This window comes from Callorhinus ursinus, unplaced genomic scaffold, assembly GCF_003265705.2.
Source record: "Callorhinus ursinus isolate GAN/ISIS: 27379988/994484 unplaced genomic scaffold, GSC_fseal_2.0 scaffold69, whole genome shotgun sequence".
Lineage (NCBI taxonomy): Eukaryota > Metazoa > Chordata > Mammalia > Carnivora > Otariidae > Callorhinus > Callorhinus ursinus.
In genome coordinates this window covers 4,432,490-4,449,325 of record NW_027397131.1, presented here as the reverse complement: position 1 = coordinate 4,449,325, position 16,836 = coordinate 4,432,490, and the positions used below count along the sequence as shown (strand labels likewise).

At 42.0% G+C, this 16,836-nt stretch overlaps 1 protein-coding gene across 29 annotated transcripts in view; it reads right to left on the bottom strand.

The window, feature by feature from the left end:
- The window catches only part of ANK3 (ankyrin 3), a 681,670-nt gene that overhangs the window by 95,471 nt on the left and 569,363 nt on the right, over nt 1-16,836 (bottom strand). For 25 of the 29 annotated variants that reach the window (XM_073886212.1, XM_073886216.1, XM_073886210.1 and 22 more), the window contains 2 exons: nt 5,506-5,629; nt 557-659 (listed from right to left, as the gene is read on the bottom strand). In XM_073886212.1, coding sequence (XP_073742313.1) covers nt 557-659; nt 5,506-5,629 — 227 coding nt within the window. Of the gene's footprint in view, nt 1-556; nt 660-5,505; nt 5,630-6,913; nt 7,520-16,836 lie in introns of those variants that run through there. The other 4 variants (XM_073886211.1, XM_073886227.1, XM_073886232.1 and 1 more) reach the window with 2 other exon arrangements.

The following is a 16,836-nucleotide window of genomic DNA, read 5'->3' as shown; positions in this document are numbered from 1 at the left end:
GAAGAAATGGCATGAACACCAGCAGAAAGTCTGGTAGAAAACAAAATACTATCACGTCTTGAGAAGGCCCATCACAGGTAACTTTGATATTAAGGGATCAAAAACCCGACCAACATCATCTTTAACTACATGCTAAAAACAATTCTAGCAAATTCCAACATGCACCCAGTACGTTCAGGAAAATCAAACACCCATGTGGATGATGTCAGCAACGTTAGCTACCAATTATTATGAATTCTTTTAAAAATTGAAATAGATTTGACCTCGAAGTGAGAAAGTGACCCATGTCTTTGCTAGGACTTTGAGTTCCTCTCTGTGGGCCATTAGGGATTCACCTGCAGACGAGCAGGCTATTTCTGTATATGGCACAATTGATTTTTTTTCCTCTTTTTTTTTAACCAATGATTTTTTTCCTGTGTCCATGGCAGTACAGGAAGATTTATGAATGCAAAATCAAACATGTAGAAATACCGTTTTTGTCACGGGACAAAGAGCTCGATTCAATCATAGCAATGGAAATTCAACAATCCAAGAATACTTGAAGGAGAACACATACCTGCTCTTTGGATGGTACGAGGAGTTCTTCAATCATCATGCTGTCCCGTGCGTAGGAGCTTCTGTTCAAGGTGTACGACCTATCCGAACTGAAGGAGCGGAGGCTGTTGTATTTACAGTTAACCATTCAAGAGTGGTGGATGATGATGAGATGAATAAAATAAAATTAATGCATGCAACTTTGAAAACAGGCAAGATGGCTAAAAATATCAACAGAAGTCGTTCTTGAAAAGACATCATCAAAAATAAAATCCCTTATATTTGAGGAAATCTCTTCAGCTTGGACAATCTCATGATCAGATTTTGTTTAAAATTAGGCCAAATGGTGTTAAATCTGTGAGAATATGAAATGCATGAAAACTTTGGATGTTTCACTATGACAGCTGAACCAACAGGGCAATTGAGAAGAACCAGATGACTCTTGATAATCTGATAACTGGAGAGAGTTTTCTATGGTAAGACCATATGTTAGAGTCTCCTTTATTTCTGGTCCATATCTGTTCACCTTGCACTATTGGATGGAATTCTGTCTGCTGCAAATGGGTGGGTTCATAAGTCTCTGGAAACCAGATATAGGTTTAACCTAGTAAGAGCTCGGGTTTATAGCTGGACTCATGGAAAACATAAAAAAAGGTCGTATGACAAATAGACCTTGCGTGATCTTTGCCATCTTTCTGGCCTTGAAAAATTCAGATTTCACGTCTGGTTACTTTGTCTTTCCTTGCTCTCCTCCTTCCTTCCTTGTGCCTTATACTGTTCTCCTCTCTAGCCTCTCTTAAATCCTCTACACAGCCCCTGAGGTTCCCAGAGTGCAAGACCCCTGACGTCCTGAAACGCCTCTCACACACTGGCATCGAAACTAAAAACCAATGGAGGGTTGGGGGGAGGGGGTGGCAGGGCAGGAGAAGGGGGCAAAGATGGTCAAAAGGTATGAACCTCCAGTTATAAAATAAGTAAGTCCTGGGAATGCAGCATACATCACAGCGACTTAGCTAATAATATTATATTGGGTGTTTAAACGCCACTTAAGAGTAGATCTTAAAAGTTCTCATCATAAGAAAAAAAATATTTGTAACTATGTGTGGTGATGGATGTTAATGCGACTTATTGTGGCGATCATTATTTTGTATACCTAAAACTAACATGTTATATGTTAATTACATCTCGACTTAAAAACACAATAGAGTAAGGGATGCTGGGAAGACTGTACATATGCATACTGGGGTCGCAGCTAATCCGAGCCTTGGCAGAACGCCTTGGGATTAATCCTCCAGAAACAGAGGACAAGCTTGTGAGGAGCTGCTCTGAGGTCAGGTCTGTCTTGCCTCCCTACCCTCCCATCATGATAGGCTGTCATAAGGTAACTTTGCATTGCCTCTTGTTTTGAATGAGGTCTGACACTTCCTGCCCTGCCCTCCTTGGAACAGAGCTGCAGAACAAGAAACCTCTTAGCGGCAGTCCAGCCCCTTCTGTTTCGGTGGCGTCCTTACTCATATGGAGGACAAGGACAGTGGGAAGCTGCCACCCGTCACTGCCCATGTAAACAATAAACTGTCTGGATCTAAATGTGGCTGCTTGAATCTTTACCAATAGAATCAGGCCTTGGCCTTGCCTTGTGAGTGTGTGACAGGGAAAACAGCAAAGAGGTATATAAGAAATGGTTTCTTGCTTTGCACAAAACGACTTCTTTTCTCCACTGCTCACTATACTAAATATTACCCAAGGTGGGTATTTTTATAGCAAGATACAGAGGCCCCTGAATCACAGGAATCATTCTAAGGGTCTACACAAATGAGTTGATGCATTCTTCTAGGATTAGAGTCTTGCCTTCCACCAGAATCTTGGAGGGGATCTTCAACTTCAAAATAACCATCGTTCTCTAGTGTATTCGGCAAATATATACTGACTCTTATGAGTAAGGCACAAATGTTAGAGACTGGATAGAGAAGCAAAAACAAAACCAGAAAGAACTAAGCCTTACTTCTACACAGAGGAGTTACCTAGTAAGCCACATGCCTGGCCACTTGCATGGGCGGGCCTTCTGGACCCAGTCACAGGACACATAACTCTTCATTTTTTTTTCCTGCTTCAGTGGCAAACATTTTTTTTTTCTGTTACTCCTGTTTCTAGCCCCTTACCTTCTCTCAAATACAATCTACCTCCCCTAAAAGCAGATATTGTCTTTCTACTCTCTAACTCAACACTGTCCAATAGAACCTTCTGCAATGATGGGCATGTTTTAATCTGCACCATCCAAGACAGTGGCCACTGGCCGCATATGACCGCTGAACACCTGAGGTGTGGCCAGTGTGACTGAAGAACTGAACTGAATTTTATTTAATTTTTACTAATTTTAATTTAAACAGTCTTTTGTGGCTAGGGGCTATATCATCAGTGTAACTTCTAGCACTCATAGCAAGGTTCCATTTGCCCCAGTGATGTGGTGTGGGAGGCACTGGGAAGCCCCACTCTGCACTGCACATTCATTTCTAGAAATTCTGGTTTCCATTGCATATGCTAACATTGGTGGGGGTATGTAAGAACCATGTTACAGGATATGTGAACAAACACTTAAATGTTTAAAAAATTTATTACCTATTCATTTTACCTTCAGTTTTTAAATCTAAGATTTGTTAATATTTTAAAAAATATCCTTTCTTTTAACTTCTGTATGAGTGCCAACTGAAGAACAGAGCCTAGAAACTGGGTGCTGTCAATGGAAAAGCCTAAAGATGTCTTCGTTTTATACAATGTCTAAGTTCCTGCTCCTCACTGTTCCCAACCAACTTATATTAGACAGATGGAGCTCATTATGCCTATCAAGCTTTGCTCTGAATCCCTAATACATCGGAGCCCTTTCAGCTACTAAAACTAGATATTATTTGCATGGGGATCTGGAAAGCATTAAATTGTTTTTAACTAAGGTCAACTATATTATTTGTAGCCATCGGTACACCCTAAGTGTTAAATACAGGAAGTGTTAGAAAAACACATGCCTCAGAAGTCTAAAATTATACTAATGTACCTAGCACAAAGTCAAATAAAACGGCCACCAGCAAACAGACTGCTTTTCAAATCAAGACTTTTTCTTCAAACCCAATGAAAGTTACTTCATGCACTATACAAACTTTGTTAAAGGAAAGAAATTCCTTAAGTATTCAATTCTGCATTAGTCACATCTCTTGTCATAGTTAGTTACTTCCTAAGTTTCTCAGAATTACAAAAGTGATTTTCTAACTTTGAGCAGGAAAAAAAAAAGAAAAGCACATTGCAGCAAAGCACAGCACAATGCTAAAGAAAATAAAAATGAGAATATGAATCAGGGAAGGGCAGAAAACACCATAAAAGGGACATATCTTCTTACCTGATCTTGGGACTAATTTAAAGTATTTTTAGAAAAACAAAGGAGAAGTGGAAAGCAAAAAAATCAGACAGGGAAAAAAGAAAAAAATGTTATGGTTGAATGAGTTACACATTGAATGTATTCCTTTTAAATGTTACACTCAGAATATTATATTTGGTAATATTCTAACAATACTTTAAAAAATATATCGGCTTTATAGATTTTTTTGCAGATTTGCCTCTGAGCATAACATGAGTTGCCAATGTAAAAAAAATGAGTTACACATAATAGCAACAAATCATAATGGTGCAATCAAGACCAGGAGTGTGGAAGCCTTAGAAACTGTCTTAAGAAAAACTATAAGAGACAATATGCTGGTTTCATCTCTCACTGGATGTCAGCGTCTATAATTTTCTATATACAAATGATTGATTCACAAAATGTAGCTTTTACATATTACCTGAGGAAGAGAATCAGCTAGTTACTGGATTGCAAAAGCTTTTAAGCCTCTAAATAGAATTCTCTCTTGAGATCCTTTGAGATTCTGCCTATTTTCAGTTGTACTTTGTGGCTCTGCGTGCTTACCTGAAACATTAGGTATTTTTAAAAAGTTATTTTCCCCTTCCTATTAATGATACCTGTTACAATAAGCCTTTAAGGACTTTTATAAATACACTAATAAAAAGACTAACTGGAAGAAAAATCAATTCAGTATCTACACTGGCCACATCAACAACACTGAGAATAAACTCCCAGGCTTTACTTTGTGGGAAGTGCCATTAGACAATGAAACTTTTTACAACAGATCCTTAAACTATAGGAAAATGTCCTCAGGGCTCTGGCTTAGAAAGCTTAATTATTAGCTTTAAAATAACTTAACTGTCAGCAAACATGCTGTTAAACCAACCAGGGAAAAGAAGTCCCCAAATTCTGGACAAGGTCCTGTTTCTTTCAGCCAGCGTCAGGTAAGTATGAGCCAAGGTTTTTCACATGCAAAAGTTTTACACTTCAGTTTTAAGGATTGAATTCCTGTCTGTGACTTTGGGTAGGTCCAGTAGCACTCCTGACACCTCCCTTGTAAACAAGGTAATGGCATAGTTTTAGAAGAGATACCCAAACACTTGGCAGACAATCCTAATAAACTATATGTAATTTTTTTTCTCAAAAATCCTCTCTTTTAAGTCTCAATCATGAATGATGCTTTCAGTGAAGAAGAGAAAATAGTGAGCAATCCATACAACTGCATCGCACTTACTGGAAAATAAGATTTTTTTCATTCACTATGGAACACAATTTAATTTTGAAACACGGAGACCACATTGGCCCTCCCAGTTCTGTCAGTGAGCTCTTCTACTATCATGCCTGAAGCATGACTGCAAGGTGGGAACAAACCAACACTCGACATGTTAATCACGGAAAATCAAGGACCGAAAAACCACGAAAGAACGCTGCAGAGCATGTACACCGGCGGTGAGAACATTCTACCAAATTCACACCCTCATCCAAAGAGCACACTGGAGGATAATGTGAAACGTGAAAATGACTTTGGTTGATGACAAATCATGGTTGTATTAAATTAACTGTGAAAACCAGCAACGATAAAATACCTGGCAGAACGGGCCCCGAGACTGAAGCCCATGTAGCCCTCGGCGGGGAGAGAGTCATCACCCAGCTCCTTAAGGTCCTGCGGCCCAAGATACTTGTCCGTGTCCCCTGTCATGGCATCCTCACCTGCCGATGCACAAAGCAAGCCAGAATCAGAAGCTTCCCTTTCTCGAAAACGCGTCTGTTATGGAGAAAACCACTTTTGGTCATCAGCAAATCACCCATGTTCTCATTCACTTTCCCTTACCCCCTGGATAATATGCGTTATTGCAGCTTAGAAGGAAAAAGAAGGGAGGTTAGTTCATAATTTCAAGAGTGAATGTAAGTAGCGGAAGGGCTCCTGGGGTTCAGTACCAATTTTAAAACATTTCCCCGATCTCATTCCCCGCCCTCCCCACCCCCCCAAGCCCCGGCTGACTAGAAAGGTGGATCTTTTTTGTCAGTTTTCCACGCCTCACCACGAGGAGGGCAGCTTGTCTGAATGGACGTGGATTGCAAACTAAGAGCCACCTCACCATTACTACTCTGGAAATTAGACATGGGAAGGGAGTGGACTTTTTTTTAAATGTCTTCTCACACACAAGATTTCAGTTTGGGGCTTATGTAAGAAAATGGCAAGTCATTTAACCGGAACTATCACTGCTTCGCTGGAGAACCTTGAAACACATCAATTCCAAACTGTTTCTACACCTGTCACATGAACAGCTCGGTCCAGCTGCCCCAGGGCTGGAAGGCCACTTGGAAAGGAGCTCTACCTTCTATAGAGACCAAAGGCAGAGACCAGCACTTTGAAAGAAGGACTATATAAATTGCTCTCGGCCCATCAATACAAAGAGTTAATTCCGTAAAACTTTTACTAGCTACATAGGCATAACATGACCTCACGGAAAAACCACATTCCAGGAGTGACAGAGCAGGTTTTTCAAATGCCTTTTGCCCTCTGGGACAGTTCCCATCCTTTTGAAAACGTAGCACAGTCTGTGGAAAAGTTCATTCTGCAAAGCAGGCAAACTGAATCCCCTTTTTATGACTCTCCTTCCCTTTCTGGACACAAGCTTGGCTGGCCGCGAGAGATTTCAAAAGCGTGGATGTTATGTTTTCTCAAAGGTAAGTGATTCATCTGTCCCAGCTATATTTTCCAATTCCTTCATTCAGTACCGTTTATAATTTCCATTCATTTAAACCCAGGAAACCACAAGAGCTTAGCTTTTAAACTACCAATCAAGTCTAAAAATACACTGTCAACTACTGTTTTTGCAAATATAAAAAATAAACAGATCTGCTTTCTACTACTACCCAGTACCGAGAGAGATTATTTTAAGTAACTATTCACAGCTGGGCTATTTGCACATTCACTGCATCTGAAACAAACACAGCACACACCAAGTACGACTTAAAGAAAGCGCTTACTCTGTGGTAAAGCCATTTCCACCAGGCGGGGCTGATCAAATGTTTCCCTGATGTTTCCAGGAATTCCTTAAGCAGTGATTTAGAATGTACCTCGGAATCAGCCCAAACAAACCGACCCCTGGGTTGTATTCACCGACTTCACCACCGCCGCTGGGTTCCGCTCAGCAACTTCGTCTCCTCACAGGCAGTTGAAGTACACATCTTTTTCTAACTCATCAGAGTTCAAAGATTTTTAATATTTCAAACCAGAAAAAAATAAAATAAAAAAGAGCCAAACCTGGCTACCCTTAATTGAGAAGACCCTTTTGATCACTCTGCAGACATCCTTTTAAAGCTCCTTCTGATTGGACCAAAAACTCCGCTGGCAAGCCTCTAGCAGGACCGAATGGTGACATAAATGCAAGCCCTTGAGTTATTTGTATGTAAATATGAGGACTGCTCCAGTGTAGACTTTCGGTAATTTGATACCAATGGCCGGTGCCTAACCGGGTAACCGAGGCAGCCTTAAATCTAGGGATAGCCAGCGAGTGGGGTGCTGCGTTTAATTACGAGGTGACTCTTCTCCAACATGAATGAAGAAACGGCCAACGCAGGTAGAGGAAAAACAGAAGAAAACAAAGAAGTGGCCCAGGCGGGGAGTGGCCTGGAGCTCCAGGCAAACTTTCAACTTTGTTCTCGGCTGCGAACACCAGGAGCCCTAGTTATTTATGGTCCCTGTCAGGTGGAAGGAGGGGAAAAAAAGAGCCGGAGGGAGGGCCTGCCCTTGAGCCGAGGTGCTGAAACTGGGGGGCCGAAGGGAGCCGCAGTGGTTCCCGGATCTCTCCGAACGGCACTGGAGGATACATGAATCCCCACTGCTTTTTATCAAGAGTTGGAAGAAAGGAGCAGAAGTGAGATGAGCTGGAAAAAGCAAGTGGATGTTTGCTTCACTTTGGGCACAAGTTCTTTCGGCTCTTTAACACCCTCAAAGGAACTCCCTGGTGCTCCCTCCTTGAGAGGGCTCGGCGGGGAGCGCCCAAGCAGGGGCGAAGAGGTCTTTGCTGCAGAGGGCAGGACGCAGCCCAGAGGAGGCGCTTCCGTCACTTTGCTGTTACACTGTTTCCCTCTCTCTGGGACTCCTGGCCTCCCTTTTGAGCTGCTCCACCCTGTTTGTGTTGGCAGCGAAGGAAAAAACTAGCAGGACTTCTGCATCCTCCATCTGGGGACGCTTGAGAGGCGATTTCAATGGCTTTTTTTCTCAGACTAGCTGGAAAGTTAGGCTAGACACTAAGTAAAAGGTTTTGAACGCTCTTGCTGAAACAAGTAGTTTACAGCATTTTTCCATGAGTGTGTCTATCTGCTGGATTGTTCTCTAAAGATACAGAAATTTGAATCTGTAGAACTGATGAAGTGGGGAACACATTTGTTTTTCCTGGATAAATGCAGAGATCAATGAATGCGTGACCCATCTAATAGTAAGATGACAGGAGACCCGGGTCTTTAATTTGAGCAGCCTGACTAATCAACATGGTAAATTTGCAGGATTAGAAGGGAAGCCATTTATAATGGCTTGAATTATGTATTGAAAAATATTCCCAAGCAAAAGAAAAATATGTATTGAAAATGTACTGAAAAATATTCCCAAGCAAAAGAAGAAATTTCCAACTTTGCAAAGAATGGAAGGGGAAGTCATGGTTCAAATGGATAAAATGACTAAACATTAATCTGTTTTCCACATCTGCACTTAAGATCTAAACTGCTTAGCAAAGCCTCATTCAATGACTGCTGCTCAGTCAAGCTTCCTAACAAGGACTGCAATGAAAATGTTCCTTCCTCTTGACTTCTCGGCCGGACTTTCCCTGGCCAGTCCTGCACACCTGTTGCCCTTCTGTTATACAGAATTATTTCAGTCCCTAGAATTCTGGAAACTCTTTAGACTTGAACCAGTACATAGGGTGCACTCTTGATGGAACCTTTATTCCTCTTCTTCACCTGAGTAATCTCTTCAGTCTTTGACTCTAAAATTCCTCCTGTCCTGGATTCACCATCTTAAGTTAGTGCACTGTTCTTCGTGTGGGCTTCCCGTGTCAGAGCGTATTGCCAGGTAAAACGTCTGTTTAGTTTCTCCCATTGGAGGGTAAGATCCATGCTAGATTAGGAACCAAATTCTTCCTGAACCTGGCATATTGCAAGAGCCCCATAAATATTTTTGGATTTCATCATTGCTTTTATTAAAGAGCATAGTAAAACCAAAACAAAACAAAAATCAAAGAAAACCAGACTCTTAAATACAGAGAACAAACTCGTGGTTGCAGAGGGGAGGTGGGGGGGGGGATGGGTGAGAAAAAAAATAAAGAGGCTGGTGGTTGTGATTTTCTGCTCATCTACAGGCCACAGCAACTTAGCACTCTCTGGCATGCCAAGCTTGATGACTGGTATATAGCAAACTGTTAATAAAGTTAAGTTTCTATTCTTTACCCATCCTTCTTAGACTTCTGAAATGGTCGCTATGAAACCAACAGATGCCCAGAGTTGAAATGGGGGTGAGAGCTGTCAATATATTTGGCCAAAGATTCATTAAAATAGCCTTATGACATGGTGAAAACATTTCTTACAAGGGGTAGAAAGTAGAAACCCAGGCGATGGTATTACTTTAAGGCAGTTTTGCATAGTTGGTGCTCTGGATTCAAATCCCGGCTTCATCATTTACTAATTAGGTGACCTTTGGAACACTGTTTACCCTGAGTCACAGTTTCCACCCCTACGAACCTGGGATAATAACTCTGCCTCTAAACTCAGCCCTCTTGAGGGAATTCAATGAAATAATGCACAGAATAAGGGCTTCATCAGCAGTTAGTGTTATTCTGTAACACAGCTTTCTCTGGTGGCCAAACATCTGAATGCATGAACTCATACACTTAGCATTTCAACTGCTACTGCTGAGAGTGGCAAAGGCAAAATCCAACCACAGCAGCACACGTCTCTGCTCTCCACTGCCTAACGCAAGGCCTGGCTCCTAGGTACTCAATAAGTATTTGTTGACTGATGGATTGAATAATAATAGACCTCACACTCACTCTCCTTTCAATAAACAAAATATTCTATAATTCTGTACAGTACAACACACTATTATACCAAAAATTAGAAAGGAATGATACGAATTGTGTTGAACGGCTTGTTAACAGTCTCTAATTCATTCTACAACCCAGAGATATTTTGATTAGTAATAGCTTCTGACCAACAGGCCTGACCATAGATAAGCCAACAAAGATAATGGACAACTCTGATAGAATATCAGATATATTTAGTTGAAATATATATATATATATATTAGCAAGAACCACATATTTTCACTTACTAAGAAGCACTTGTGTGGGTTTATGCTTCCTTGAAGCGTTTGGTACAGTGTTATAACAGTTGTGTGGTAGATAAATTTGAGTATTTTGTGGTGAGGAGGGTGTGGCAGCTAGTGTTTAAAGAAGCTTTCTCTCCACCCCCACCACGAACCGTGTCTCTTTCATTGAATTTGGGCTTGTTCAATTTTGAACAATAAAATGCAGGGAAAGTGATTTTGCATGACTTTTCATTTTAGTTCAAAGAAACCTTGAAGTTTGTCCTTGGCTCTCTTTTGAACAATAGTTTGGGGGAAGCCAATCCCAATGTAAGATATGTGACTACTGTGAGACCACCATGCTGTAAAGAGAGTCAAAGAAGTCATAGGGAGCATGGAAAGAGAGAGAGAGATGCCCAGCTAGCCCTCAGCTGTTTCGGGGCCGTCCTTGTGGGGCTGACAGACCTATAACTGAAGATACCACATCGAACATTCTGCCATATTGCTCCCACCCCAGCTGCTACCCGACTGTAACCTCAGCAAAGAGCTCAAGAATCCAGCTGAACCCAGTTAACTCACACAACCATGGGAGATAATAATAAATTAAGCCACAGATTTTAGAGGTGTGTCATTACAGTGCAGTAAGCAGTGGAAACAAGAGAGGAATGAGAAATGACAAGGTCCAAAGGTAGGCCAAAGAGGTCACACGCTGATTTCTTAATGCATCCCTAGTGAATTGAGAGCTCTGTAGCGTGCTACCTGATTAGCACAGACCAAGTCCAGGGAGACTACCCTGGTAAGTGCCACGAGAGGAAGCCTCATCTATTTAGTATTGACTTTATGCCTCTTAAAATTACGAGCACTGGTGGTGTTCTCATTGTTAATCCATTTCTGATAATAAAATACTAGTGTCTGGAAAATGTTTAAAGGAGAACACAAAACACCCCAGTCTACCTCAATGCCACCAATCACCAAATAATAAATGCTGTTCAGAGGCATTTCCCTTCAATTTTCCAGCTATCCCCTCTTCGTAGTCCTCCTACCATGTGACGGAATGTACCTAACCCAACTTCCCCGCAATCTTACATTGTGCCCACTAATCAGCCCTTTTATGCTGAATAGAGGAAACATTTCTTGGCTAATATTTAAAAGTGTTTTCATGCCCTAGGAGTTCTTTCTTTTTTTGCATGTCATTTTTTTTCTGTTTTCCATCTTAAGATCATCACCGAGGAATACTTTTGTTGCTTTCCTAGGGGTTGAAAGTTATTTTCCCTTCTGTCTGGAGACAAGAATCATAAATAAAGTTCCTTAAGGTAACTATACCAAGTTATATGGTCTGAAACTTTGCTCAGAAGTGCTTCATTCCTCTGCTATGAAATGCACAATCTTCTTCCCACAGTATTATACTTTGTAACATTATGCAGTTGCAGTTAATATTACACCTTCAAATGAACTAACAGTAGAAAACCTTCAAATTATGTGGGATTTTAAAAAAAGGAGAGATTAGAAAGAATACAGAGGAACATAGGATTTAGAATCAAGTGATTTATTAGGATCTGCTTTCTCAATAGAACTCAGCAAATAGTCTCACAAATAGTTAATGATCAAAACTTAGAGTTAGTGTGCTTATTCTGAAAAAAAGTGATTGTTTTGACCACCACATAGCAAAGAAAAGAAATGAAAACTTGGGAAAACAAATCCTCTCAGCATGTCTAGTCTACCTTATAGAATAGTAGCATGAGAGCACACCATTATAATCACCCCTAGTAGCTACTGAGCATTTACTATGTTCCAGGCACAGTGTGGTGCTTTGTAAGCATTATCTCATGAGATTCTTGTAACAACCTTATGAAATAGAATTGTTGCCTCCATTTCAATATAAAGAAAACCTAGTTCAGAGTGGCAGATAACCCACGATCACTTAGAAATTGGGTAAAACTGGATTCAAAGTCAGTTGGTTTGACTACAGAGCCCCACTTTTTAACTACTGTAATATGTATGTTATTGAACAAATACTATAAGAAACTGGTAACCAAAGTGTAAGCTCCGTGAGGGCAGAGGTTTTTGTCTGTTTTGTTCCACATCCAGTGCCCAGAACAGTGCCCAGCATATAGTAGGTGCTCAATAAATATGTGCAATAAAAATTCAGTGATTCCCTTTGGAGGCAGCAACTACATTATTGGAGTGAGGAGGAGGGAGACTTACTTTTCACAGTAAACTCTTGTACCTTGGGAATTTTATACCATGTGCACCTATCACCTATTCAAAAAATGAATAAAATTAACAAAATAAAACAAAAAATACAGGGACTGCATATAAGTCATATAGGCTGTGTTCCATATGCCAGAATAGGTATTTTGACACACACAGGACTGCCAGGTAGATGTGAAGATAGGCATGTGCCCCAGCAAATATTTGGCAAACATGGAAACTCCATTCTTTATGCTATGTGACCTTACTATTTAAGAGATGAAACAGGAAGGGGGCGCCTGGGTGGCTCAGTCGTTAAGCGTCTGCCTTTGACTCAGGTCATGATCCCAGGGTCCTGGGATCGAGCCCCGCATTGGGCTCCCTGCTCGGCGGGAGGCCTGCTTCTCCTTCTGCTTGTGTTCCCTCTCTTGCTATGTCTCTCTCTGTCAAATCAATCAATCAATCAATCAATCTTGAAAAAAAGAGATGGAACGGGAGGGATAAAATCACAAGGCAGGAAGAAGGAGATGCACATTATTTATGTGACACTTCTAATAGCTCCCCAGTGTTCTAAAGTGGTGGTTCTCAATCTGTAGGATGCATTAGAACCCCCTGAAAATTTGTATTTCTACAAGTTCCCAAGGGAATCTGCTGCTCCAGGTCCAAGAACCACACACTGTGATAAGCACTGGTTTAAGGGATCCTTACACATAAGTGACAGTTATCTAATGGCAGTATTGATCTGAGAGAATTAAGTATCTATTTTCCTGCTGGGAATTACAAGAGTAATTAAAATTGCTTCAGCAACGGAATTCAGTGAATGGAGTGTAGTATTTCTAAATTTCCAGGCATACGTTTGCATCATCTGAGAACCTTGTTAAACTGCAGACACTGACTCCACAGGTCTGAGGCTGGCCCCAAGATTCTGCGTGTGGAACGAGCTCCCAGGGGACTGCAAACCACACTTTGAGCAGTGAGACAGGAGGGCACTGGTCTAGACTCTGTTACGAATAAAGCCAACTATGGTCTTTGAGGCATTTTGTCTCCAATAAAGACCGGGACACAAACAATAATAGAAATACTATACTACGTCTCCTGCTGGTTATGATTGACTTAGTGCTTTGCATGTGTGAGACACTGTGCTGGGCAATTTATATGCACGTCTCGTTTACTCTTCAACCCCAAGAAGCAGGTACTCTCATTTCCCTTTTCTAGATGAAGACACAGATTCAGAGAGGTGCAGTTATTGTTCAAAGATCACATGTCTAGAAGGCGGTAGAGTCTGGGATAGCCCAAGCTCTTCGCCACCACACCCGTGCCAGAGGATGTGCAAGAGTAATCACAGACGTATCCAAGAGCTCCCAGGAAGAGGGCATCACCTTTGATTGAGGAGGTGGGGCAGATGTTGAACGGAGGTGCGTGAGTAAAGACAGGCCGAGAGGAGTGGAAGTGGGAAGTAGGCCGTCCCCAGCCACAGGACGTGGCATGAGAGGGAAAGAGGGGGAATGTTCTGAGAACAGCAAGCAGCCAGCTTTATTAAAGTGATAGGCAACTGAGTTGTGGGAAGTGAGGGCCATGTTGGGCCATGTTTGTAGGGTCTCTGAAGTTGTATTATAGTATAACAATTGCCATCCAAATGACAAGCAACATATGTCCATCAGTGGGTGAAAATGCACTCATTTCGTTTGACCCATACATATATATGTATATACGTATATAGTATGCACACACACACACACACACACAATCACTGAAGACCCAAACCCTCAAAGCTCTCCCTCTCCTCTCATGTTCTCGCACCACAATTCTAATCTATAGCAGAAGCAGGATTCACTGATAGCTGCCTCTGTCTGATAAAAAAAAAGGGGGGGAGGGGCTGCCGTTTATTGAGCACCAACTCTGTGCTGGTCACTGTTCTAAATGCTTTGGTGTGTTATATCTTTTCATCTTCTCAGCAGCTCAATATGGTATAATTAACCCGTTTAGAGATGAGACAAAAAAGACTCAGCATATTTTATTTTTTGAAGGTTCAAATAAGGGACATAAAAACACAGATAACTCTGAAGAGAAAACATTTTCCATCAATTCAAAGCATTCTTCAAAAGATGTCTATCCCCACTAGTGTTTAGATAATACATTTTCAGCCTAGAGAATCCACACGACGGTATTTGCTCATGAGTCTTTTCCCTCCATCCCCTGCTACTCTGACTCTCAGAAAAGCGAGGGAGCGGGGACTGGATGGAAGAGGGAGCATGGTCATGTTAGGAGCCCGACGCGCTCAGACTTCTGTTCTAAGGGTCCAATTCTACCCTAGAGTTGCACAAATAACAATGGTAAGTTCCTTAGATTCCAGATCTGCACGTACTGCAGTTTGGAGTAAGCGCTCAGGTTAAGCAAGGTTTCCTGTGACTGTCTGAGAGACTGATAAAAGGGGGAGGTGATGTGCGGCTGATGGAATTGCACCATCTAGTTCATGAGGTCATGCGTGTAGCACAGGCTCTTCGGTGCCGGGCTGGAGGCCCAGCTCAGCCTTCTGGGAGGGTGGAGGCTCAGGGCGAGGCTGCCTGCACCACCCCCCGCCCGCCCAGCCAGGTGAAGAAGGAAGCGAGCTCCCTCAGCCAGGAAGGAGTAGATGCGGGCCCTTCACAGGAACCTTTTGTTTTCCAGCACCTTCTGCCAGTGGTGGTGATTCTTTCAAAACAGTTTGCTAACTACATTCTGGAATGTAATGTTTCTTGCTTTCCTTCTCAATGAGAACAGGGTAAGTTGAGGAAAGAGATGAGCCATGGGTGAGATAGGTCATCTTAAGAAGGCTAAGGAAGTATGTGTCATTAAGGGTTGCATGCACCTCTTGGGGGAGGCCATGTGCCATGCTCTGCCTCCCCACCCCTTCGCTCTAGGTGCTTCTAAGAGCCAGCCCTCCTTGGTGGCCAAAAGGAATAAGGCTTGACTGGCAAAGTTTGCACATCTCGTAAGCAACGCAAGCAAGCTGCTGTTCTCCCATAGAACAAAGGCCGCCTTCTGCTCAGGCTAGGGTTTTTGTTTTGTTTTGTTTTGTTTTTTAAGAGCAAACAAAGTCCATTTGATTCTTTACTCTCAAACATTTATTCTAGTCTTTGTGGCTAGATGTGCTTCTTTTTAAAAAACTGGATCACAGTTTTTAAACTGCTCCTTAGTCCAGGCTAGATATAGTTTCTAAATAAGCATGCATGACTCAGGCTTGGAACTCTTCCAGATGTAGCAATGAAAAATGTCCCCTGTGATCTTGGTTGGGTTAATAAACAAACTCATCCCAGAAAGGAAAACGATTTCAGTGTCCTTCCTGTGAAGAGGTAGAAAAAGACAATGTTGGGACAGATGCTGTAACTTTTTCATATTCTTACCATTCTTATCAATACACCTTAACCCTACTCCAGAAATTGCCCTCAGGCATCTAAATCAGATTACCCTGACTTGGTCACATGAACACCAGAGACTAGGGACAGAATGCAGGTAGAAAGAAGTACAAGGTTACGCACACTGTTCTCATCTAAAATCTATGCCACTTGTAAAGAAGCCTAGACAATGAATAAATTACTAGCCACAGACTAGCCCTGTGAAATCAGGCACTAAAATGTTTTTTCTTACTGAAAGAGGATTGGGTAGCTTAATTCAAGGTGGTAGTGCCATGACAATTAATTCTTCTATATTCTTTGTTAGCTACTTTTGTCTAGCTTCAACCCCAAATGCAGACCTCGTTAGCCTTGGCTCTTCCTTATGTAGGCGTATGAGGACAGCTTGTGCACAGCAAGATGATCACCGTCCCTGGGTGTACAGAAATATCAGGATCTCACAGGCTTCTGTGGGCAAGCATTTGGTCCCTTCTAATGTTATACCCAAGCTGCCTTTCCTTGTGCAGGGCAACAAACACATGCTTGTTGGTTTGTTTTATATTTCCTACCTCTACCTAAAAGATGTGCACTTACAAGGTAAAGATGGGTGGGCTCTGTTGTCAGTTAACCTCCTTGTGGTTCTGGCCCAGCTGGTCAGACCACCCCTGCCCATCTGTAACGTCTTCCCTGCTTCTCCAACCCCTCTCATTCCTGGCCCTTGGCACTACCCTGCCATCCCCTTCCCCATCCATGCCCAGTGCTGGTGTTCCACTTCCTTCTCTCCGCAGCAGGGGTCCCAGTGTGAAGGGAAAGGGTCAGGGGTGGTCAGATTAGGACCCACTTCCACACAAAGCAGGTCAGACTCTCCAGGTAAGTGGGCAGGAAGGAAAATAACTGGAGGATGGGGGGTGGGGGGAAAAACATATTCAACATTAGGACTTGTTTTGGGCAAATGAAAAAACCACTTATTTGCCCTTAATCAATAAACATGCTGCATTCCCTGCTGTCCCTTAAGACAATCTTCTGTGTGTCCATTTCTTCCACCGGCTGCT